Source organism: Myodes glareolus, chromosome 6, assembly GCF_982192425.1.
Source record: "Myodes glareolus chromosome 6, mMyoGla1.1, whole genome shotgun sequence".
Classification (NCBI taxonomy): Eukaryota; Metazoa; Chordata; class Mammalia; order Rodentia; family Cricetidae; genus Myodes; species Myodes glareolus.
Genome location: NC_142031.1, coordinates 61,158,341 through 61,182,573, shown reverse-complemented (window position 1 = coordinate 61,182,573; position 24,233 = coordinate 61,158,341). Strand labels below are relative to the sequence as shown.

The window sequence follows — 24,233 nt, the reverse complement described above, 5'->3', positions numbered from 1 at the left end:
TCAGCAACTGTCTACCTAGGAAATCTAGAAGAGTTACCGTCAACTTACCCATGCCTTAACTTGAAGTCTTCTCATGCTAGATACCTCAGTTTGCCCCCCTTCTCCAGCGTGGTTGTAATTCAGAGGGTAGGTGTGTCATTTCACAATAACCAATGCTAAAGCCACCTGTCCATTGGAGTCACCCATTGGAATTCATGGATCCTCGTTCTGTGGAGATTAGTCTCTGTGGGAATGCCCCATCGCTGTGTCTCAATTGTGCCGAACAAAATTCTCAGATGGACACATTGTAGAGTATTAACAGTGAGAGCTATCTCTGGAAGGTCTACCTTGGGACCAGCTCCTACTTCCTTCCAGTTAGATCACTTTTGTTTGAGTTTTGGCTTCTTTCAGAGAATAGAAACAAGACCTTCTGTGGAGAGTTATCAAGGCCAAGAGGTGTTGTAGACCTAAAGTATTGTTGAGTTGCCTTTAAGTTTCATGTCACCCTGCCCCCATCCCCTCTCTGTGCTCTCTCTAACTCTCCCAGGAGCCTTCCTTTGTCTCCTCCTTGCTCGTTCCTCCTTCTTCTCTTATCTCTATTCCTTTTAGTCAGCTAATGGAATTGTATTGTTTCTCAGTCTCAGATTAAATAAAGTAAAGTGTATTTAAATAAATTCATTTTCTTGTACAAATGAAAGTCCCTTCAGTGCATGATGTTTTGAATCAGTTTTGAGTTATTGACAACTCGAAAGCATACAGAGTATCTTAATCATAGGATTATTCATAATAATTCTACTCCTTGTACATTAAGTACAACCAATGCCAACGCCTTCAAGTAGTTAGCCCTGAAAGATAAGTAGGCAGCACTCCGAGTATAAGCTGCTCATAGCTAAACTTCAGTGCGGGAAAAAAGCACCTAAACCATTATTAAAGATAATCATTAGTTAGATTAGAGAAAAGCATACAATGGTTTCATAGTATTTTGTTGGCTTTTTTGAGTTGGGTCCTTTGGAATTGTTTTCTAAGCAAAGATTAATTTCTTGTTCCAAAGAGAAGATAACAGTTTTTTTTTTCTCTGAAGTTATTAAAATGGACTATTGGTTACTGGCATCTACAGAAGATCTTAACAGGTATTCCAGGATCTGTCTTGACAAGATAATTAGGTGAAACTGTATATGAGACAGACTGAATTGTCAGCTCAGAATGGGAGTGAGTGGATGAGGAGACAGTCATGTAGAGAAGGATGAAGCTAAATAAGCTGCTATGGAGCCCTTGTCCATGCTGTAGACTGCTTTACTCCGAACACTGTTTATTGGGCTATTAGGAGTGAAGTGTGACAGGATGACTCTTTGGATATTGTTTCTAGAAGGGAGAACTGTTAAAGATGGATTCCTGTTTGTAAGACAGTGTTAGTATGGGTGCTTGGCCTTCATGACACACAGTCTCTCTGTGAGGTAACGAGCAAATATACTCTGAGGCCAAGTGGGTCAGGATGACAGTTTCTTTTCTGTGTGGTGATAATTAATCCGCTGCAAGTTACTAGCATAGGAGTCGACATAGTGAGTAGAAAGCTCTTTCTTCTTCTCCACAGCCGTCACCTTCTCTCTTTTCATCTGGGTGACTCATCTTAGTGAGGCTATACAGTGTGTGGATCGTCTTAGTGGGGTTACGCAGTGTGTGGCTCCTCTTAGTGAGGTTACACAGTGTGTGGGTCGTCTTAGTGAGGTTACACAGTGTGTGGGTCGTCTTAGTGAGGTTACACAGTGTGTGGGTTGTCTTAGTGAGCTTACACAGTGTGTGGGTTGTCTTACTGGGGTTACGCAGTGTGTGGGTCATCTTAGTGAGGTTACACAGTATGTGGGTCATCTTAGTGGGGTTACACAGTGTGTGGCTCCTCTTAGTGAGGTTACACAGTGTGTGGGTCGTCTTAGTGGGGTTGCACAGTGTGTGGGTCATCTTAGTGGGGTTATGCAGTGTGTGGGTCATTTTAGTGGAGTTATACAGTGTGGGCCATCCTAGTGGGGTTACATAGTGTGTAGGTTGTCTTAGTGGGGTTACACAGTGTACGGGTTGTCTTAGTGGGGTTACACAGTGTGTGAGTTGTCTTAGTGGGGCTACACAATGTGTGGGTCGTCTTAGTGGGGTTACGCAGTGTGGGCCATCTTAGTGGGGTTATACAGTGTGGGTCGTCTTAATGGGGTTATGCAGTTTTCAGTTTTCTTTCCTACTTCATCATTCTCAGACCTTATTTTTTCAAATTATGAAGAAACTTGTTTGTCATTTTACTATATGACTAAGTACAGTATCCCCCAAGTATTGAAACCACTCTTTCTAGTAGTGTGGTGGAATGCCCTAAGGAGTCACACACATTCCAGGACCCTGAGATTTTCAGAGACCCGAGTTGACTGTCTAGGGGAAAACAGGAGGCCAAATGAAGTCTTCTTCTATCTCCACTTAAATAAAATCTAGACAACTTGTTCAGCAAACAAATATCCTGATCTTTCCTTTACCTCAACAGATTAACCTTAAATAACTCTTATTAAAGTTTATGTTAGAATTTGAGTTAGTATAAAAAGACACTGAAATTAGTATGAAAATATTAAGATGAATTTTTTATTCAAGAAGCAGTTCTATAGATAGTATTGAAAGCATAATTATCTCTTCCCTGTTTTTATCTTACTTGAACATGGCATGAAGTTGATGTTTATTGAATATTATTAATTCAATACTTTTAAATGTAAGACATGCCAAATGTTGAAATTTTATTCTTCCCCTTGCTAGTTTATTCTTACATTTTAAATTTGCATTTTTATTTATTGCTTATTTTGTGTGTACTTCTGCACATATGTGTGGAGATCGTAAATTATTTAGAATAAATGTCCTGTCTTGTTTTATGACCTAGCTGGCAAGAATAGACAGTCCTGGAACTTTCGGAATGCCTGTTTCTCAGGGCTGCCATGGTTCTGCCTGTGGTGACATGTGAGAAAGGTCACATAGTAGAATGGCAGACCTCTACTTCTTGTTTGTTTCACTTTATACTCACTGCATAGGTCTTGTGGCTAATAAGAAAAGACTTATCTCTGGGCCAACAAGATTGCTCAGGTTGTGGCCTGAATTGCTTCCCAGGACCCGTAGTGGAAGGAAAACCAACTCCTAGAAGTTGTCCTTTGACTTCCGTGTGCTCACTGTGTCAGGCATCTGTGTGGGCTCCTCCCACATCATACACACACACACACACACACACACACACACACACACACACAAAATTAGCCTTTCCTCCAGGGTTTATTATCATGTTTATTAAGGGAACAACATGATAACAGAGACTGTTTGATTCTTGATTTCAGTTTGTCCACAGGAGAAATTGAAAAGCGAGCCCAAACCCTTCATCTCTTTGACACTTTGAAGACAGATCCTGAGTCCTTTCATAAGCACATGGTCAAGTATATCTACCCCACCATCGCAGGCCTCGATCATGAAAGGCTGCTGTATTACTTCACTCTCCTGGAAACCTGTGGCTGCGCGGACTTTGAGACAGCTTCTATTAAGCCAGAAACCCACATTCGCCTACTGAAGAAATTTAAAGTCGTTGCGTCAGGTAGGACACGTATGTTCCTTCTGGCCCCTCCCTCCTAAATGAAACCTAGAGATTAATCTTCCGCTCGTATCCAGCTGTGTTTGTAAATTGTCACTGACAGTGAATCCACAGGTCTGTGGAGGAGATTGACATTAGCTAGCATCTTCCAGCTCCTTTGCCCTGCAGTGAGACCATTCTGCATCAGGAAAAGACAGATGTCTCCTGAAATTTCCTAGTGATTTCAGGTGGATCTGCTGTGGACAACCTTCTTTTGTCATATTTGCTATTTTAAAATGACATGATTGGGCTACTAGTCTTAGACAGTTTGGCAGAATCTCACTTTAGTGGAACCCATTTATTTAAAATATTCATGGCGTTTGTAGGGCAGAAAGGGTAGGTCAGCAATTTAGAGCACTTGCTGCTCTTTCTTACTGAAGTCCTAGGTTGGTTCCCAGCATGCTCGTTAGGCACTTTTACAATTTCCTATACAACCTCAGCTCCAAGAGCTCCAACACCCTCTTCCGACCTCCATGGCTACCTACACATGTTGTACACAGACATGGATGCAGGTACTCACACATACACATAAAAGAAATAAAGTCTTAAACATATATTTCTGTACAATCTTAAATATGTAAATTATATATATATATATACACAAAATAAAATATATTTGCGGGACGTGTAAAGAGGAAGCCTTGCACCTTGATGCATTTTAGAAGTGGGTGGAGTGATGTCCATGTGCTTATAGCTGGGAAATGAAAGGCGTCACCTACCTTAAATCTCTGCAGTGTTCTATACTTTATGTGTTACTTTGGTTTATATGCACCTTCTTTCCATGGCAGCTGTGAGAATGTCCTTTAGGTTGTCAGTTGTTCTGAGAGCTGTCTTAAGTAGCCGGTGACAAATGGGCAGACTGGTGACTGCTTATGGGAGACAGCGTAGGTGCAGCGGGGGCATGAGCTATAGGCAAGGCAACAGTACAGAGAAGGACACCGAGAGTTGTGTAAGTTGAGTGATGTGGGATTGCACAGTGTAGGTCCAGACTGGGGCTAGAATTAGTATCTGATCTTCTCTTGAAAGCCTAAGGCTCACCATGTAAATTGCCGTCTTTTCATTTAGACGTCCAAGGGGCTCTGTGTGTTTGAGGTATGTGCGTGTTTCCACTCAAGTCAGCCACTTTCTCCCATTCTCTTCTCCCCGATAGGTCTTAATTATAAGAAGTTGACAGATGAAAGTGGGGATGCGCCGGGAGCACTGGAACCGGTGCTCACAAGTCAGAACATCCTATCTATTTCCAAACTTGCTCCCAGAATCCCTGAGAAGGATGGGCGGATGCTTTCCCCCAGCTCTCTGTATACCGTCTGGTTGCAGAAGTTGTTCTGGACCGGAGATCCTCAGCTCATCAAGCAGGCCCCGCAGTCATCCCCGGAGTGGCTGCATGCCTATGATGTCTGCCTGAAGTACTTTGATCGTCTGTGTCCAGATGACCTCATCTCTATTGTGGATGCAATTACGTTTTCTCCAGAAGCTGTGTCCAAGGTAACTGAAAAAGTATTTGAAGGCAAATTGAGAGTACTTTGGGAAAAAAGAAACTTGTGCTTACATTCCTTAGATTGGGTTTTATTTTCTTCCTTGAAGTAGAAAAAAATACATTTGACTTCTCTTTTTTACTGAGCTTAATTGCGAAATCACGTTCTCCAATTACATATAAAGAAACAACAAAAAGCAGTGATTTACTTGTATATTTTGAACTGTTATAGTTCTTTTGGGTGTGTCATAATTATCATAGCAACATCCTTCTTTTTCTTTTTTTAAATTGTGAAGTGTGAGGGAGCCATCCTTAATGTCATTTTACTGAGAACCTAGTCTGACACCTTTCTGGACTTTGGCCAAGCCCTTAGGATCTTCTCCATGAATATGAATGATGCAGAGTGGGACATGGTGATTGGGTGTCTCTGGGAGTGCATGCCGTCGTTGCTGGTGCTCTGTGTTGGTATCTAAGCCCTTCGACCCCATTCTGAGATCTGCTCTCCCAACCTCATCAAAAGTTACTGCTTGGGCCCTGCATTGTGCCTCTTCACCATCACTGTTTACCTTCTCTTCTCTACACCTGCACTACCTTTTTCCTCTCCTGAAATGATTTGCTGAAGTTAGTGTTATGCTGCTGTTACAACGGTCCCGTAGGATAGTTGCAAAGCATTCATCTGGTGCTTGACACAGTGGATTCCGGGTGTTAGTCATTCACCAGATTCCAGGTTGTGGGTAACCAAGAACCTTTTCATTTTTGATTAATCTAATCCAGCTAATTTGAATAACCTGATTTTGGGTTTTTCAGCCACTGCTTTGAAATGGGGATAATCCTCATTTTCAGAAGGAAATAAGGGTAATTTTAGCGGAAAGCTAGCAAGATGAGTCTAAGAAGAGTTTGAACTGGGGCCACATGAGCCTGGCATGTCATCCACCAGCTGTGAGAATCCGTTAGACTTTTGCCTCTTCCAGAGGAGGCTAAGGTTGAAGAAGGTGTCTTTGCTGTGAAGAGACCCCATGACCACAGCAGCTCTTATTAAAGGAAAACATTCAGTTTCAATCCATTATCACCATGGAGGGTCATGGGGTGCACGCAGACATTGTACTGGAGACAGGAACTAAGGCCACAGGAAGTGAACTGAGACACACACTGGGTATAGCTTGAGTACCCCCACAGTGACGTACTTCCACCAACAAGGCCATACCTCCTAATAGTGCTACTTCTACTTCCTATAGGCCCAAAATTCAAACCCTCGAGTCTGTGGTAGCCATGCCTATTCAAACCACCATAGCTATTGTCACCTGATTTTAAAGGCAAAGTAAAGCTGGTAGAAAGGAGCCGCAGTTTGGACTGAAGGAAGCTACGGATGTCCTTTCGCAGCCATTATACTTCCTACTTCTAGGAATTCATAACAACAGGTCAGTGGAGCCTCAGGTCCTAGAGCCCGCCTAGCAACTAAGGAGTCCATGGACCAGAGGGCATCCCAGAGCTGCCTGCCATGGGCCATGGCCATAACAGAGCTAAGTTTAAATGAGAAGTAAGGAGTGTGTAACATGTGGAAAGGGACCAGTCCACCTAGGAGCCTGAAGTCAAAATATGGCTCTTAAGCTGAAACCTCAGCACTGCTGAAGGAGTTGACAAGGACTTGGCCAGAAGACCGTTCCTTCAGCATAGGCTCCTGGCCACCCTTAGGCTGCAGGATGTTTTAAGTAGTTTATGTGAAGCCAGCAGTGGTCCACTCTGGTGTGTGGTAAGTGGGGGCATGCCTGTGGTGGTCTGTCCACGTAGTGGCCCTGGACCTTCTTCAGCTGTGGTGTGAGCCAAGTGGGAGTGGCCCTGAACCTTCTTATTCTGGAATTTATTCTTGTGGCAACTTGAGTGACATCTAGATTTCACTTGGAGTTTTAGCTTCTGACTATGTCATCTTGGTCTTCAAGATTTAAAAATATACCGTACGCTCCCTAAACCAACCTTAATCATAGGCTTTCAAGATTCTGTGAACTATTGGAAAGTGTGTGACACAGTTGTTTGTGTGTGTAATTTTTTGAGGAAAAAAACACATGGCTTACTCAGGGAAGATTCGATCAATTACTGTGTTGTTGCCTTAACTCAGGTGGAGTAATCCAAGTGCAGCATTGCTTTCTCATGGACTGTTCTCCAAAGTGAGCTTCCTAGTGCGCCAGGAATATTATAAACGTAAAATAATTGCCTTACAATCTGTATCTTTAGTGTAGGTTTAAAACCTCTCCCCATTTTGTTAATTGTTTGGCTTTTTATTTTATTTATTTATTTTTTTAAATATTTATTTATTTATTATGTGTACAATATTCTGTCTGTGTGTATATATGCAGGCCAGAAGAGAGCACTAGACCTCATTACAGATGGTTGTGAGCCACCATGTGGTTGCTGGGAATTGAACTCAGGACCTTTGGAAGAGCAGGCAATGCTCTTAACCACTGAGCCATCTCTCCAGCCCCGGCTTTTTATTTTCTGATTAGAGCTGATATTTACGGCATTTAGATAAAGTGGGTATTCAAAACTGTGCAACACTGAGACATGGAGGGAGGGAGGGGGGAGAGAGAAAGCAAGGGAGCGAGGAAAGAGAGAAAGTGTGTGATATGAGACATAAGCCCCACATGTTAGAGGACACATTTGGAAGATGGAATACAACTGAATTTGTTGAAATTTTCAAAACACCAGATGTTCCCACAGCTTGTGCACGATGCTGCAAGTGTACAGTGAGTGTGTGCTACTCATCCACAGTGCGCAGTTTTCAGGAGTGTGCCCACAGTTAATTCAGAGCGAAATCTTTAGAAAGAATACGTAAGCTTTTTCCAGAGTGCCTAGCAAGACAGTCAGCAATTGTTCGGATACTAAGATTCAGACAGGAATTTCCTGACGTCTGCATCATGGGCTGAATCCACAGTGAACATGCCAATGATCTCTTTCCCTAGTTGTCCCAACGGTTGTTTAGTTAACATTTGCATTAGCAGAATTCTCAGACACTCTGGTTTACCAAATAGCATTATGTCATATGTAGTGGCTACACTTGTCCAGCATTTGAGATGACAGATATGCAGAGGGGAAAGGATAAGATGTGTTTCTGCTGCAGCCTGAATTGCTGAGTTGGTTGGAGTGACCCTACCTTGTTAACTGCAACTGGAAACACTTTTGTCTCAGGTACAGACATATGAGGGTACTAACACTATTCCCAGGGAGACGTGAGCACGTGTCTCCTCACCCCAGAAAGGGAACCAGCAATAGTAGGTTTGGCTGTCACCAAAGCCTGACTTGGTAAACCAATTTGTTTATTAGGGGTTCTTACAGAAGTGTGGGTAGTGGGCAGTTACAGGAGTGGCAGTGAAGGGTCATTTATGGGTGAGAGGTCACTTACAAAAGCAGGAATGACTCGAATGGTGACTATATCAGCAAAAGACACTGAAGCCTGGGCCACAGCTCCCCACAGCTGGAAGCAGGGAGCTCAGAGCCTCACAGGCAGCAGCAGCTGGACAACTAGGAAGGGCCGTCCCAGGCAGCTGGCTTGAACTCTGTGCCTGTTTCTACATTTAGACTGTTGTTCTGACTGCAGTCGTAAAGAAAAGTCAGTGTACACAGACATGTGGTTAGGAAAGAGCATGGTGTTGTAGCCACTACTTTAAGGTGTATTTTGATACTCTACTCAAACATGAAATGTTCTAAATACTAGCTGCAGTAAGAAATCTAAAATAAAAATGTGATTACATTAGACATTTGAAAGTATTGGTGCACTAGACGATAAAGATCACTTAAATATTGAGACATTGCGTTGTTCAGTGTCAAGAAGTTACGTCTGGTATCATGAGCACCAGGCTTTCATCAGATACTGTCAAGCTAAAAGTGGGAGACGTAAGATTCCTTTGTTTCATTTTTTTAAAACTATCATTGAAGAAAGTATGTACCAGATATTTGTCAGCTGCTTTTTGAAGGAAAAAAAAAAGTTGCTCACAAAGCTCAGGCTGTGTCAGCTCCCGGTTCACATGATTGCACAGATTCAGTGTCCTGATGACACTTGTCTACATAGTGACGTGCACAGATCTCACTTCTGCATGTGGAATATTGACAGATAGACATAGTGATTGTTACTTAATAAACTTAACTACTTCTGTTCTGTCATCTGGAATATTCTTACGTGGAATGTCAGTGCCCTGAAGTGACTTTTATGTAAGTCCTCACAGCTTCACCCACAATTGCATTTACATTTCAAGTATGACGTCAACACGCTGGAAATGGGTAAATAATACATTACTTTCATTATAAAAACAATTTTTACTTTTAACACTCTTTGAAGTAATTAAGAATTCCTTATAGTTTACACATAACACTTTGACATTGTTCTGGGACCCCTGATACTTTAGGGACTTCACTAAAAGTTATCATCTCTAGCCAGAATAACTCTCACAGTCCTGTTTGGTGTTTGCACGAAAGATAGGTTCAAATTTTTAAGACTCGTTTATTATTTTTATGCATATTTTGTAGCCACATGAATTTATGTACACCACATGAGTGCAGGACCATAAATATATAAAAATAGTTTAGTAGAAATTTCAGCATTGTTATTGGTAGGAACTAGAAAGGGGAATGTGACTTACTTCTCCTTTCAACCCTGTTCATCTTGAACTATCTAGATCTTGACCCAACCCTGCCAGACACACAGGCAGGTCTGCAGCTCACACATGCTCATAGAAAGGGCTACCTTATTTCTATTCACAGGCCCCAGAGAGGAAAATCCTTGTTAGTGTTACAGTAGATCTAGATATCTTGGGAGTTTGAAATGTAACATAAGTGACGTTGTCCTTTGTTTTATCATCCCAACATGTGGCCAGTGTAAGATGTTAAGGGGAATTTGCGAGTGAGGACGGATCACGAAACACACAACAGAACCCACTTTAAGAGGTAATTGAGAGAAAGACATGTGTGCAGGCCTGAAAAAGTTGGTTCAAGAAGAGAGCATGGAGCAGGCGTGTTTATCTTTTAAAGGCTGCCTAATGCATGCACACAGGGGCTTATGTAGCTGCCCCTTACATAGATCATGTGACCATACTGCACATAGGTCACATAGGGCTTGAGGGCCCTGGGTGGTTATGTGAGTTGACTGAGCACTTGATGGTGCAGCCCTGGAGCCTGAAAGTGCCAGCACTTGGGGTGACTAGACATTTTGCCAAAGTGCTAGGTGATAGAAATGATGACATTTTACCCTTTTGTTTATTATAAAAATTGGGGGGGGGGGGTTACGGGTAGTTGATGGGTGGGAATGGGAAGAAAAGAGAATTATTAGACCTTTTGATATTTTACCTGAAGCAAACCTTAAGGCACTTGTTTCTTTTTGCATCATGGTATTACCTTAACGTCCAGGAGACACTGCTGTAGTCAATGATAAACATGTTATATTAAAATCTTTTTTGTGAGTCTCCCTTTTGAATCTGGGGGGTGTGAATATCCCCCGACTGTTATTGTTTCTCACTACCTTGGCTTCTGGCAGTCTGTGCACCTCCAGCTCTGTGTTTAATGATGTTCTCTGTAGCAACAGCTGAATAGTTAACTGGAAATTTAAGTATGACATTGGAGATACAGCCTAGAGGGATAGTGGAAAGAAGTGTGTAAGGGTTAGGCACTACAGGATAAAAAGGGACCACTACAGAATTAATGAGCCAGAGGTCTTGAACCAGGCGATAGGTTCCATTAGGTTTTTTAACAGCAAGAATAAGGGTATTAAAAGGAGACGGGGTGGGACAAGGTAGCTTTTTTCTTAGAAGGTCAGAGATGATAGGCTTAAGTCCCCTAGGGCTCTGGAGTGAGAAAAGGTACTGAGCTTGGGTAATGTACCTGGTAGGATCCTATAATTAAATCACAATGGGGTGATGGTGTTTAGCAATAGAGAGGTTTTGGGTGTCCCAGACTAGGGGGTTCACCTGAGAGGCTGGCAAAGGAAATGACATATTGGAGCTAGGAGGCTAGGAGGAAGAGGAGAGGAGCTGCTGACAAGCCTGGGGTCAGATGAATGGAAGGAGCAAATGAAATAGATGCTACCACTTTAACCAAAAATCTTTTCCCATAAGAGGGACAGGACAGGTTGGCATGACTAAAACTGAATGAGTGAGAGGAATACCCCTAAAAATACAATTGAGTGGTGGAATCTGATGAGGTAGGTAAGGCCGACAATAGGAAAACTAGAAGGAGAGTTAGGCCTCCAAAACTCCCTTAGTACCGAGTAAGTGGCTCCAGTGTCCATGAGAAAGGAGATGGACCGTCCTGATACCGTGATATTCACCTATGGCTCCTATTACAGATGACAGTTGTGGTTGTGTCAAGGGAGCCCAGGCAGCCTCAATCGTCCATGGCCAAACCTAGAAGGTCTGTTTGGGAGTCATCTGTGTCTGATGTGTCCATGTAACACTGTGCACAAGGACAATTGATTGCCCAATGCCCTTCCCTATGACACTTTGGACACAGTCTCGTGGGACCAATATGAAGATTAGGACACGTCCGAGCCCAATGCCCAGTTTTACCACATTTGAAACACAGGCCTGGTAGCCTTTGTGCCCCAAGGGGCAAGCAAGTGGGCAAGCAAGTGGCACAGGCAGGACAGTCAGTCGCCTCAACTGGTCAGATGGCCGTGGCCAGCATTTGACATTTCTGTCTACAGTTCTTATCATGCCCTCCATGGCACACCTTAAAAGCTAGCTCTAGGATTTCTGCCTATGGGGTCAAGGGGCCTTTTTCCAAACTCTTAAGTTTAGACATAATATCAGGGAAGCTCTGGGAAAAGAAATGTATTCTGAGGAGCTGTTTGCCCTCTGTGGTCTCTGGATCTAATTTAGTATACTGCAAGGGAACCTTTGTGCGGCATTCTAAGAAAGCAGAAGGATTTTCGTTTGTATCCTGAACAACATCTAATCTATTATAGCTTACTGGTTTGAGGGTAGCTTTATGGAGACCTGCCAAGAGGCAAGTCATAAACTGGTCTCTAGCTAAAATAACACCTGGGGTGTTATAATCCCAGTGTGGGTCCCGCTTTGGGACACCTCTGCCCTGGGGTCTGTGGGGTAGGCTGCATTAGTCTGGTGAACCTCATCTGCATGTACTTTGACCTGCATCCAAACTCCCCTGCGCTCCTCAGGAAGTAGGTGATTAGTTAGGACCATAAAAATATCATGAAAGGTGAGAATATAAGATTGGATAATGTATTGGAATTGTTTAATGAAAGAAGTAGAATTAGGCGTATGAGAACCCAGGATTTGTTCTATGTGAGAGAGTTCTGAGAGAGGAACGTGTACCTTGACCAGCCCATCCACACTGACTACCCCTTGCAATGGGAGAAGTGTGGTCAGCTTGGTTGGTCAGGACAGGGTTACTTAGCATCATGCAAGCACGTGAGAGGAGGGGTAAAAGTGGGTACTAGAGTTGGCCGGCTGCTGCGGCATGGCCTTGGAGAGGAGGAAGGATCCAGAGGGGCTGATGGAGCAATTCATGAGGGGAGAGAGAGAACTGGAGAAGTAGAAGTAGCTGTCTGCTGAGGTTGGAAAGGTGGAGGTTTGTTAACAGGGTCCAGAGCGGAAGCAGGGTGTTCCTCCGGCTTAGATGGCATGGCCAGGAACATGTGAGCAGATGAACAGCTTGCAAGTACAGAGGGCTTTGAGCTTAGACAGACAAAGCCGTGGATATAAGGAAACTCTTTCCATCTGCCTGTGTGCTGACAAAAGTTCGAGAGCTCCCTCAGAATATTCGGGATCGTAGGTGCCATTAGGTAGTCACTGTAGGTTATTGTCTAAAGGGTGTTTGGGCCATTTCTTAGTACAGAGGTGGGTAAGCTTGGGAATCTGTAAGGCATTAAGCTTTGAGGTTTCAGGGTCTCTAAATGACATCCCGGGGGGTGAGGGGGGTTTGAACTGATAGTTTTGAGAGTTTATTTCCCATAGCTAAGAATGTAAGAAAGGTGAGGACCCAATGGCAATTAACTACAAACATCTTTGGGATAATGCGAGGGTCGAGGGCTCGGTCAAATCAATGTGAGGCCCATTGGTACAGGAATTGAGGACCAGATAGGACCACTCCAATGGCCTGAGAGAGGACAGCAGTCCACGAGAGACGCGGAACCAATGAAATTACCAAGAACGGATTATAAGACATACCACAGTACTCACTTAAGAGTTTATTGAGAAAGAGACGTGAACAGGCCTGAGGAAGTTGGTGCAGGAAGAGAGCATGGAGCAGGTTTGTCCAGCTTTGCACATAGGGGCTTATATAGCTGTGTCGTGTGCAGATCACGTGACCATGCTGCATATAGGTCATGTCGGGCTTCAGGGCCCTGGGTGACTATGTAAGTTGTGACTGTGTAAGAGCGCTTGATGGTGCGTGCACGGCCCTGGAACCCAGAAGTGCCAAAGCACTGGGGGATGGAAATGATAACACATTTTAAGTTCACCGAGACACAAGGTCCTTTCAAATGGTCAGTATCCACATGAACATGTTAGATGTACTCTTGAACCTGTGTGACCCTGAACCATATGTGACTGCCAGTGAAGGACACAAGTAATAGAGAGCACTCTGTCACAACAGCCAGGAGACCCCTGGGGTAGGGCAGGGCTAGGTGTAGACGAGAAGTGAGAGAGGAAAGTGTAGAGCAGCATTTGCTTTCTTTAGACTCATAATGGAAAGTTCCTGGTTTATAGGCCAAAGAAGAAACTGAAGAAAGAGAAAGCTGCTTCCCACTCCTTCTCAAAGGAGTGTCACACTGACCCTAACTAAGGCCTTAGAACTCATCTGTCTTGTGTGAGGACAGTGATGGCTGCAGTTTATTGCCCACTTACTGTATTCCAGGACTGACCTAACCTTTTCCCTTATCATCAGTAAACACCACAAGTGTTATAATCGCCTTTGCAAAGTCAGCCCAAGGTCAGAGGTTAGATAATTTCAATGTGAGAGTAAGTTTGTAGCTAAGCCAGAATTCCAATTCTGTCTTTATCTCCTCCACTGTTAGAGGACTTCACCAGATAAGGAACTTTTCCCTTCTAAGGAGCCTACAATTTTAGAGGCAGTCTATTCATTGTTTGGATGTGTCACTGCTCTCCGTATATGGAGTCCACATCTACCTGTGGAGTTTGTTTCTTCTGTAACATAGAAATAGTGCCTCCTCTTCCTCACTGTGACAGGTCTTCACTAGAGTAGAAAATCAGCCCCCACGAGTCTCCATCATTGTATTCCAAATCTAATCGCATTCTTGGTCCACTTCATTTTCTGTCCCTCTGAAAAGATATTTGTTGACTTAAATTGTCTATAGCAATATAGTTTTGATGTAAGGCTATAGTTTCACTGGGCTAAAATCAAGACATAGGGAAAATGTCAGTGCTTTCTGGAGGCTCTATGGTAATCCCTCTTTGTCTGCTCTAATGTCTGGGGGCTGCTGTCATTCATTGACTCACAGTCTTTTTCCACCTTCAGAGACAGGAACCACTGTCCCTCCCTGCTTTTCTGCTATGCATGTTCTCTCTGTTCAAAGGCGGGGGAGTTTCCATGGTGAGGCCTGGAATGCTTACACTGACTCAGGATGGTCTCCCCTCTTGGTGCCCATGCATTCTTGTAACTCTTGGTTCCAGTGATCAAGGATAGGGACATTGGAGGGGTAAGTATGTGTACATGATTTCACTTTCCCCTGGCTCTACATAAAATAAGGGTTTTCTAGAATTTATAGGCCCAGGAAAACTTGTAAAAGTATTCAAATTGAGACCAAAATGATAAAAACCTTAAAAGATTTCCAAAGTTCAAATATGCTTTCATACATTTGTTTTCTTAGTAAATAAACATAGTTTGAGATATTTTTTTTAAATTTCAAGCCAGATAGTCTAGAATGTTATATATTACTTAGAAATCTTCTGATAGTCATAATTCCATTTATAGAAATATAAATTACCTTAAAACCACTAAGTTCTAAAGTTGGCCATTTGTACATAGAAGATTGCATGCTGATGGCTGCTCCCTTATATTAACCCTAAACTCAGATGTGGAGTGTGGTAAAGTGGTTTCCAGGGCTCTAAATCTGCTAAGTGCTAATTTGTGGTCTTTTGTTAATCTCTAAGTAATTTCCTTTGCCCATTGACCTCTGGTTTTATTTGTCTCCCCTGATATCTTAATGAAAGTATCATTCTAAATACTTTCAGGAAATTCAGTTGGAGGACCTCTTCATTGCCATTCTTTGCAATATTCGCCATGCCCCTTGCCTTCAAGCCACTCTTGGTTTCTTGTGCATGAGTAGCAAATGAAGTATGATTCAGTGGAAGCACAGTCCCAGTAAAAACTATTTCAGAAGTATCCCGTTCTAACCTGACCTTCGTCTAGTTTCTGTATTATAGTCCTAAATATTGTTGCTCCATTCTTGATGAGTGTTTCTGCTTTTGTACAACAAACTGTCTTCTGTTATTGAAGGTAAGAATTTAGCTCAATAAGGATATTCTATCTAGACAGAAATGCAGACAACTATCAACTTAGGAGATATAAAGAGAAAAACAAATCTGAACTAGAATTCTTTCCCAGTATGACTGTCAACACCACCGAATAGATAGGAGCAGGAATTCTTGAGGAATGGAGAATATAATTGTTAAGGTGATATAATAAGAGGTATATATGTAATAATACATACGTGTGTATGTGTCTGTGTGAGTATGAAGTTGTATGTGCTTCATGCCATAATGAATGTGTATAGATCATATGACAACTTGGTTGTTCTTGGTTTTTTCTCCATTCTCTGTGTTTTATCTTCAGACTAAGTTAGTTGGACTTGGTGGTGAGCGCCTTCATCCATCAGTGTCTTGCTGGCCCAGAATTAAATCTTAAATAAATGCAGACAGCCCTGAGGAAAAAGACACTTGCTAAGACTGGAGAGTGGAAAGCTTTCCTAGAAAAGGTTACCTGTTCTTCCGTAGTTGGTTTTGTCTGGTTTATCCTTTTTCCATTTGCGTAAAGTCATCATTATCCTCATCGTCTATTGGCAGAGACTGCTCCTTCATTTCCTGACTGCTCAGACCGTTAGGGTTCTTAAGGTTCCTTCTGTTCTTTTGTGTCTAGAATTCCTTCCCAAGCTCTCTTAGGTTTTATGTTTATGTACTTGCTCCACGCTGGCACCATTTGCATAGATGGAGACTGTTCATTCATATCCTGGCTGCCCAGACCTGAATAAGCACACAAAACTGTATTAATTACAACATTGTTTGGTCGATGGCTTAGGTATCGTTCTAGCTAGCTCTTACATCTTAAATTAACCCATTTCTGTTAACCTATGTATTACCATGAGGCTGTCGCCTACCAATATGGTTCTGGTTCCTTCAGCGTCTATCTCCTTTGACAGCTACATGGCATCTCCCTGACTCTACCTACTCTCTATATATATATCCCTTCCAACCTGACTATATTCTGCCCTGCCATAGGCCAAGGTAGTTTTATTCATTAACCAATGAAAGTAACACATATACAGAAGGACACCCACATCAGTTGTCATCATTGTCATTGTATGTAGGTTCTTGGAGAAGTCGGTCTGGTTTTCCATTTGGCTAGTCTTTCCTTTCTTCAAGTGTATATTATTGCTTAGTTCATCCATTCAATAAATAACTTTTCAACAATACTGTGACTTGACTCCCAGGCTTTGTGTATGGTAGGCAATATCCTGCGACCTTGGAGTTCTGTTCCTAGTTCTGAACAGTGAGTCAATGAGGATCGCTGTGTGGGAGTTTCCAAGATGAGCCTCTGCTTATCACTCACTAGGATTTAAGCCACTGTGTAATTTCCACTTTTAGAAAGTGGGTAGGACTTGCTGATGTTCCTCAAATAAATAGAGTGAAAGTGACAGCCAGCAAGATGAGAAGGATGTTAAAACCCAGGCTATACGGAGTCTGAGCTTCTGTTTATGTTACACACATTGGGGAACCTAGCTGCCATGTTTGAGCAGCTTACTGAAGAAACCCCATGACTAGAGAGCAGGATGGCAGCAACCATGTGACTAGGCATGGGGTCAGGTTTTTTTCTCTATACCAGTCATGTAGGTAGATGGAAGTTAAATCTGAGCCATTTCCAGATTTATGCCTCATAGAAGCTCCTGTGGAATATGGATTTTAAGCTTCAAATTTAGATAATTTTTAATGCACTAGTAGATTATATCCCCTACACATCAGTAATCAGTCTCAATGCTTGGCATATGTCACTGAACAGAATAGGCAAACATCTCTAGCATTAGGAATATACTCTAGTGGGAGATAGGAACTAAACTACAATATAAAATGATTACATTCAGACATGTGAAATAATCATGGATACAAGTGAGAAATAAACTAAGGAGAGATTCAGGCTGCAAGGCAACAGGGCTGCGCTGTCAAGTAAGATGTTCAAAGAAGACCTCAGTGTGAGCTATCCAAGCAAAGACTGGTGAAGTAAGGCCACAGTACAGGATTTGCTGAGCACAGAGAAGATGGGTATGCTGTCGGTTCTTTAGCAGGGAGCATGCTGGGATTATTTGAGGAAAATGGAGGCCAGTGTATTGATGTAGAATGAAAGAGAAGAGTAATGGGGGCAGGTGAGGTCAAAGAGGGATAAAATGGTTACCAGCTTGAATAGAAGTTTGAATGAAGGAGAAGCCACTGAAGGCTTTGATCTAAACTGATGTTTTTAACAGAATTTCTTGGCCTCTATGTGGGAGATGTTATAGCAGGTAGCAGCAGAAGCCAACTTCTTCCTAGGTCTGCTTCTGGATGATGGACTTTTAAGGTATACCCTCTCACCTGTAGTCACAATAGGAAGGATTCTTGTTGCCAGACAGGTGGCCTGTTTGTGACATGCTGCTCTTGCCTTCTTCAAAGTGTATTCCATTCCTTCTGAGTATTGCAAACTTTCCGTAGAAGACAGCCAAGTGCAGCTGCATAGAGCCTGATCTACACCAGTTGTGGTCCTAGAGCTTAAAGGAGAAGTGGACACACATGCCCATCTCTAACCTTACCAGGCAAGAAAGAGACCCAGAGCAGTTAGCTAACTGGTAGATGTGACAGGCCAGGACGCAGACCCACGCCTGCCTCAAAGCCTTACATTGCATTCTTCCTTTGCTTGCCGATTTGGCTATAGAGGTGCATCTGGAGTGATCATAATTCCTTGCCCAGCTAGAAAGCTGAACTCATTCTCTGCTTTTGCTTGGGAAATCATTTCAAATTGACTATGGTGATAATTGAGTAAGAAATGGGAAATTGGTCAGCAATCGTGTGCACCATATATCACGAATGGCTATGCCCCCTACCCCTGGAGAGGTTCTGGAGGAATGCATGCTTGGAGTTGTCTTTATTAATAAGGCAGGAAAGAGCTGCAGCCCCCTTCCCATGAAGCTTAAAGGCTTTAAATGTATGGTGGTATAAATCCTTGAAAGGACAGAGGAGTAAATAAATCTCAGAATAATACACAGCCAATATTAAAACATATTTAAGATAAAAAGGAGCAATGGGGGACAGGAGGTCTGGAAATAACGCCCTCCCAAGTTGTGCCTCTCCTTGGCAGGCCTCATCAGTCCGCACCCCTGACTCTCCAGTGGCCTGCCTCTCTCTGCTCCACTCTGCTCATCCTGCAGCCTCCCTTCTGCCATTTGCTGCCTTGCAGACTTACATCCAGATTTATCTCCTGTTTGCTGTTTATGAATATATCCCCCAGCCTGGGCAGCGAAGGAATTTGTGATAAAAGTCCTGTTTTGTCCTTCCAGATAATTGCAGCTCTTTGCCAGGTTATGAGCAAGAACCCTCAGAACTTCAGCTCTTGGGGTGCCACTTGTTCTTACTTGTTTGGCGGTCGTGGGGAGCACTCGTAGGTAAAGGTGTTAAGTGGATGAAGAAAGTATAAGCAGTTAATACTTGAGTTAGTCGGGCCTGAGACAATCCAGGAAGGGCGCCATTGTAGAAGAGGTATTGCTCCTGAGTCTGTGTGCGTGCTGTGCCTGCCATGGGCCCCACAGCAGGACGACTTGAAGAGGGTGTATTCCAGACAAATGTAGGAAGAAATAACCGAGGACTTTCAGCTGACTACGGATAGATACCATATAGTGGAGTCAGAGGGCTGTACGCTAGAGAGCAGAGGAGGAGGCTGACTTAAAGGTTTGGACTTCATCATGGGAGTGATTGACTAGACCTGAGTTTTAAGGTAGATTGCTGGACTTTCACCTCGGGAGTGACTCTGTGCTGACTGAAGAAGGGAACATACAGCACCAATCTGGAAACCAAGACACCCCACTGTGAAGGCCATCACAGAATTTGATGGGACAATTCGGGAGTGGCTCGGCTGTGGTTGTTACTGTGGTACAGCCATGTGCCTGTTTATATGCCCTTATGTTGTATTTCTAGAAACTGCCCTTTAGGAAATTTGTATTGTCTTGTCAACACTGTTAGCTGACTCACTCAGCAAAGCTCCTTAACCACAGTGAGGCCATTTCATGTCCAGTTCCCCTGATGGGTTCTACATGCCATATTTATGTGGAAAAGCCTGAGGGATCAATGCATGGGTTTTATACATTGTCATGAGTATAGAGCAAATCTATTAAAATTTACATGGACCCAGGAATGCATAGGAAGTTTCATACTTAACATTGTAGCCCCTCAGTCTGGTGAACTGAGTTGCTGAGATACACAATAGTATGGTCCTGTCAGAAGCTGACCTTAAGTCTCATCCAGGTCCAAATGGCAAACTTTCTCTGCTGAGGTAACATTCTCCCTTGTACATAAGGGGCCTCATCTCTACAGTGTGAATACACATCAATTTGAGAATGATTTTTAGACACAAGTATACATCTGATAAAAACGACCCTTTAGCTGATGGAAACATTACCAGCTCATGTGACTCAGAGATGAGGCCAACGACTTGGTTAGTTATCTCAGTAGTATTTGCTGTAATGGAGCCTCCTGTCTGTCTGCTGTAGTCTGTCATCTTAGCCTCATCATAAGACTTTGTGCTGCTAATAGTCCTAGGATACTCTACCCCATCGGTGAATGAGTGATGTTGCTTTCTAACTTGTGTTCAAAGAGATATAGTGTGAGCAGGCACACACATACATGCATGTAACAAGCAGGAAGTCCCCACTGTGCATCCTCCCATACCCTCGGTCATCCCGTGTCCCTGGGTGCCAGGTGCTCATTACCTTAAGTCTGGATTGCCGGAGCTTACCTACCAATGTTAGCTCTGAGTCGGTTCCACGTGGCTCAGGGGCACTTATAGAGACACGGAGTGCGTTCACACGCCTGTGTGTGTGTGTGTGTGTGTGTGTGTGTGAGTGTGAGAGAGAGAGAGAGAGAGAGAGGGAGGGAGGGACAAGAGGGACAAACATGAGCAACTATTGTGAGGCTATATAAAAGAGTGTGTGTAAAAGGTGTAAACATCTTATTACAGTAAGGTGTTTGGTGATTCACCTCTTTATTCCTCTTCCTGTGAAGTTAAAACATTGCCCTTTCAGTTCAGCTCTAAAAAGGCAGCGCCTGATTAGACGGTTTTAAATGGTGCAGTAAGCTTCACTCGCGTGCGTGTGGGGAAGTTCTCTGGACAGTGTGAGGGAATGCTTTTGAGTTTCCTTGTGTGTGTACAGCAACAATAGAAAGCATGTTACTGTTTGCAGCTTCTCGTTGCCTCATTTCTAACACTCATTGGGCTCCATCCATTGACTTAAAGATGGTCTTCAAACTCTTGAAAACCAGACGAATGTATTAGTGTAAGGCACTGACGAAAGTGATCAGTAAAAATAAGTAGGAAGGTGTAACGGTTCAACTAAAGACGACACAAATAGCTAAAGGGGACTAAAAATCCGAGACTAAAGATCTTAGGGTAAGAAATCTACTCACAGTGGGAGTTTTCTGTCCATGTTCCTTTATTCTTCTCTCAATCCTTATTCTTCCTTCTTCTCTTTTGTTCTACATCGTTCTTCATTGTCCTACCTGTTAGAAATGTTCCCAGTCATATAAACCCTTAAAACCAGCAAATCTCCAGCCCCAGCATGTTCCATGGCCGGAATTCTTTTGCCCCATAGGAAATCAGATAATGATTTTCACACACACACACACACAGAGAGAGAGAGAGAGACAGAGACAGAGACAGAGAGACAGAGAGACAGAGAGAGAGATCTGGTAAACAGGTAAACTCCTTAATGGAGATAGCTAGTTAAGAAAGGAATTAAATCATCAGGGAATTCTAGAAGGGAAGGTTAGTGTGCTGTAGTACATTTTTAGGTGGTTAGAAAGAGCTAAAAGGTTTATTTCTAGTAAAGTTAGGAATAGGGCACAGTCATTTAAATCAGTGTGCCACTTCTTTTCTCCCAGTATACATACAGGCTATCAAGTAAACAACTAACCTACATAAACAATCAGGGGTACGCTGATGGCTCTTGATCAGATAACACGTACACCAGATACTGCAGTTTCTACAGACCTAGGTCTAGAATTAGACTTACTGCTATAAGAGAAGAAGAGACCAGGCCTCTAAATTATCGGTTCTGGGCTGTGCTGTTATCAACCATCCTGATCATGGGTGTTGTGGGTTACAGTTAATTATCTCTTTTGCTGTCCTTGAGAGTCCTGAACCAAAATTATCTGTACCTGAGGTGAAAGTAAGCATATGGAGTTAGGAATCTTTTAAGTGGGGGTAAAACCAGAACAGCAGCTTGGGCAGGTAATAATTCTATGTCCTTGGATATCTGTGAATATCTTAAGGGATGCTCTATGCCTGAACCCAAATGCCTGCTGTGATAAAGATAAATGCAGGAAGGCAGATCTCTGCACTTACCTAAGGGAGAGGAACAAGGCCTGGCAGTGGGAAACTGTTCTGAACTAGGGAATTAATTCCCAAGTCAGCAACAGAAAGGGAGTTAGCTACAGCAAAACAAAAATCTATAGCAAAGGACAGCCACTTATTCACAAAACAATCACGCCAAAACGCCTTGCCTTTTGGTTTAGCGTTTACCAGATCCCTTGGTTCTGATAAGTCACTCATGAAAAGATGGCTGAGCAATTACTGGATAATGATGCAGTTTGCTGAAGAGCAACCCTGTTTCTGTGCTTACTGTGCAAGGCTAAGGGCAAAGAAAATGGCCTCTGTGGTTTGGATTCATTTTTATTATATAAGTAATTGACAGTTAAGGCAAAAGAGCACAGCTGTGGTAATGATTTTAAATCATACACGGATGTGACAGAGGTATCTGTGTTTTGTCTGAATATCTGACTTGTTCTAGTAATGCAGAGTTAATGTTTACCTACAGTTGTGCTGCTTTATCATGTGTGTGTGTGTGTGTGTCTGTGTGTGGTGTGGTGTGAAATTTAAGATTAGTGCCTAACATACTGTAACATGGAGACTCAGTTTGGTCCTGCTCTTGTGGCCTACAGCTAGTCCTGTGCTAAAACCACATGTAGCATTTGGGAGCAGCACACAGAGCGATGAGGTGTTTGGCTAGGGCAGAGCAGAAAGTGATTAATCAAGCCTGTTAAAGGCAGCTGAAGTGACTGCTGTCTCCTTTGTAGCCCCATGTTTGCTGGCTCCTATAAGTTATTCTGCCACAAGAGCCCAGTTACACGTATTTTAAAATTATGCATTATAAAGCATCGGCAGGTCTGGTAATTAGGTTAAGTCATTGTAGTTAGCATTGAAGACAAAACAACAAACAGAGCACAGACTGGATTAGAACAAGAGTTATCATATTGCATCTCATCTCAGGGGTTCTATGCTTCATCAAAGTTCTATTTACTTTTAATATATGCATGTGTTTCTGAATATATGTGTACTCTAATTGAATTTTGATATACAGTCTTTCTTGTTCTGGATATTGAACAAAATATTTGAAGCTGCTGATGCAACTAATTGGCAAGTGGCTGAGTAACAAAACATGCCTAGGAGTTAGCTTAAGCTATCCTTCAGGTGTTTTACACATGTCATTGAAGTCCAGGCTTCCTTTCCTTCTTTCTTCAGCTCCATGCATCCCATCTAGACTTTCCCTGGGTCCCAAAGCAATCCCTCCCATCTCTCACATTTGCCACTGGGTCAGTCATTGAGTCATTTAGATACTTGGGTCCCCAGAGCTGTCACACACTTCCATTACTACTGAAATTAGCCAGGAAAAGCTCAGCAATACAAGGTGTCTTTCTACTTTGCCAGTGTCCTTTCCACCCTGGCATAATACTCAGTGTGCCCAGGAATAGATGTCTCTGTAGTCAGACTTAGCTGATTTCAACACAAGGGACAATACATTAGCAAAATGTATCTGAGCCCTGTGTTCTGTGTACCTAAGGGATCCTAAGATGACTTGCTTACCCTCTCATCTGCTGGATGTATAAAAATTTTATCCTGCTTAGAGCAGGCTACAAAGAGGGCATAAGTCCCAGCATATTGTAAATAGTGACCTCTCCTTTGAAACTGTTATGCAGTATAACAAATGGAAATTTAGGATCTACCTATCCTTTTACTGTACAAGGACAAATGCATCTTTGACACGCAGGATAAGTGCCCCTTCTCAGACTGTCCCCAATTCGTCCAAGTGAAGTGAAGCCGGAATGTGAGTAATAGAAGTAAAGATAGATTCCATCTGGTAATACCGAACAGAAGGATGGGCACAGGGGAAATTGCGTTCCATTTTGCCTACACAGCAGGCGGAGGAGTTCAAATGCTGCTCTAGACTGAAGGAAGGTACTGAGGATACTGGGAGCCAAGGGTGGAGCAACTACACCACCTGACTCTGCCTACTGGAAACAAACTTTTTGTTTATTTGACAGAGGTAATTGTTCAGAAGCAGGGCTAACAACATCAGAGCCTTCTGCTGCCTGTAAGGACTGCCAGTGATAAGAGCTGCCTCCTTGCATGTTTCAGGGAAGCAGTATGTTTCCTGAGAGGATGCGGGATGCTAGGAGAGTTGCAGTGCAAAATGGGAAGGGTTTATAACTGCACGCTTCTAAGGAATGTCTCTTGAGAGTGAGGGCTACATGAGCTTATCACAAGGTGTGGGCTAGAACAACAGTGAGTCGGCTGGAAGCTTTGAGCTTGTCATTAGACCATAGGACCCTCCATGGGAGAGATGAGCTGAAACTTCGGAGCCATGCTAGGGTTTGGTCTGGTCAGGATTTAGACAGT

General features: G+C 43.0%; 1 protein-coding gene across 4 annotated transcripts in view; it reads left to right on the top strand.

Moving 5' to 3' along the window:
- Positions 1–24,233, top strand: part of Nbas (NBAS subunit of NRZ tethering complex) — a 305,952-nt gene that overhangs the window by 218,651 nt on the left and 63,068 nt on the right. For all 4 annotated transcript variants that reach the window (XM_087907244.1, XM_087907242.1, XM_087907243.1 and 1 more), the window contains exons 43-44: positions 3,327–3,577; positions 4,764–5,098. In XM_087907244.1, the coding sequence (XP_087763370.1) occupies positions 3,327–3,577; positions 4,764–5,098 (586 nt within the window). The remainder of the gene's footprint in view (positions 1–3,326; positions 3,578–4,763; positions 5,099–24,233) is intronic.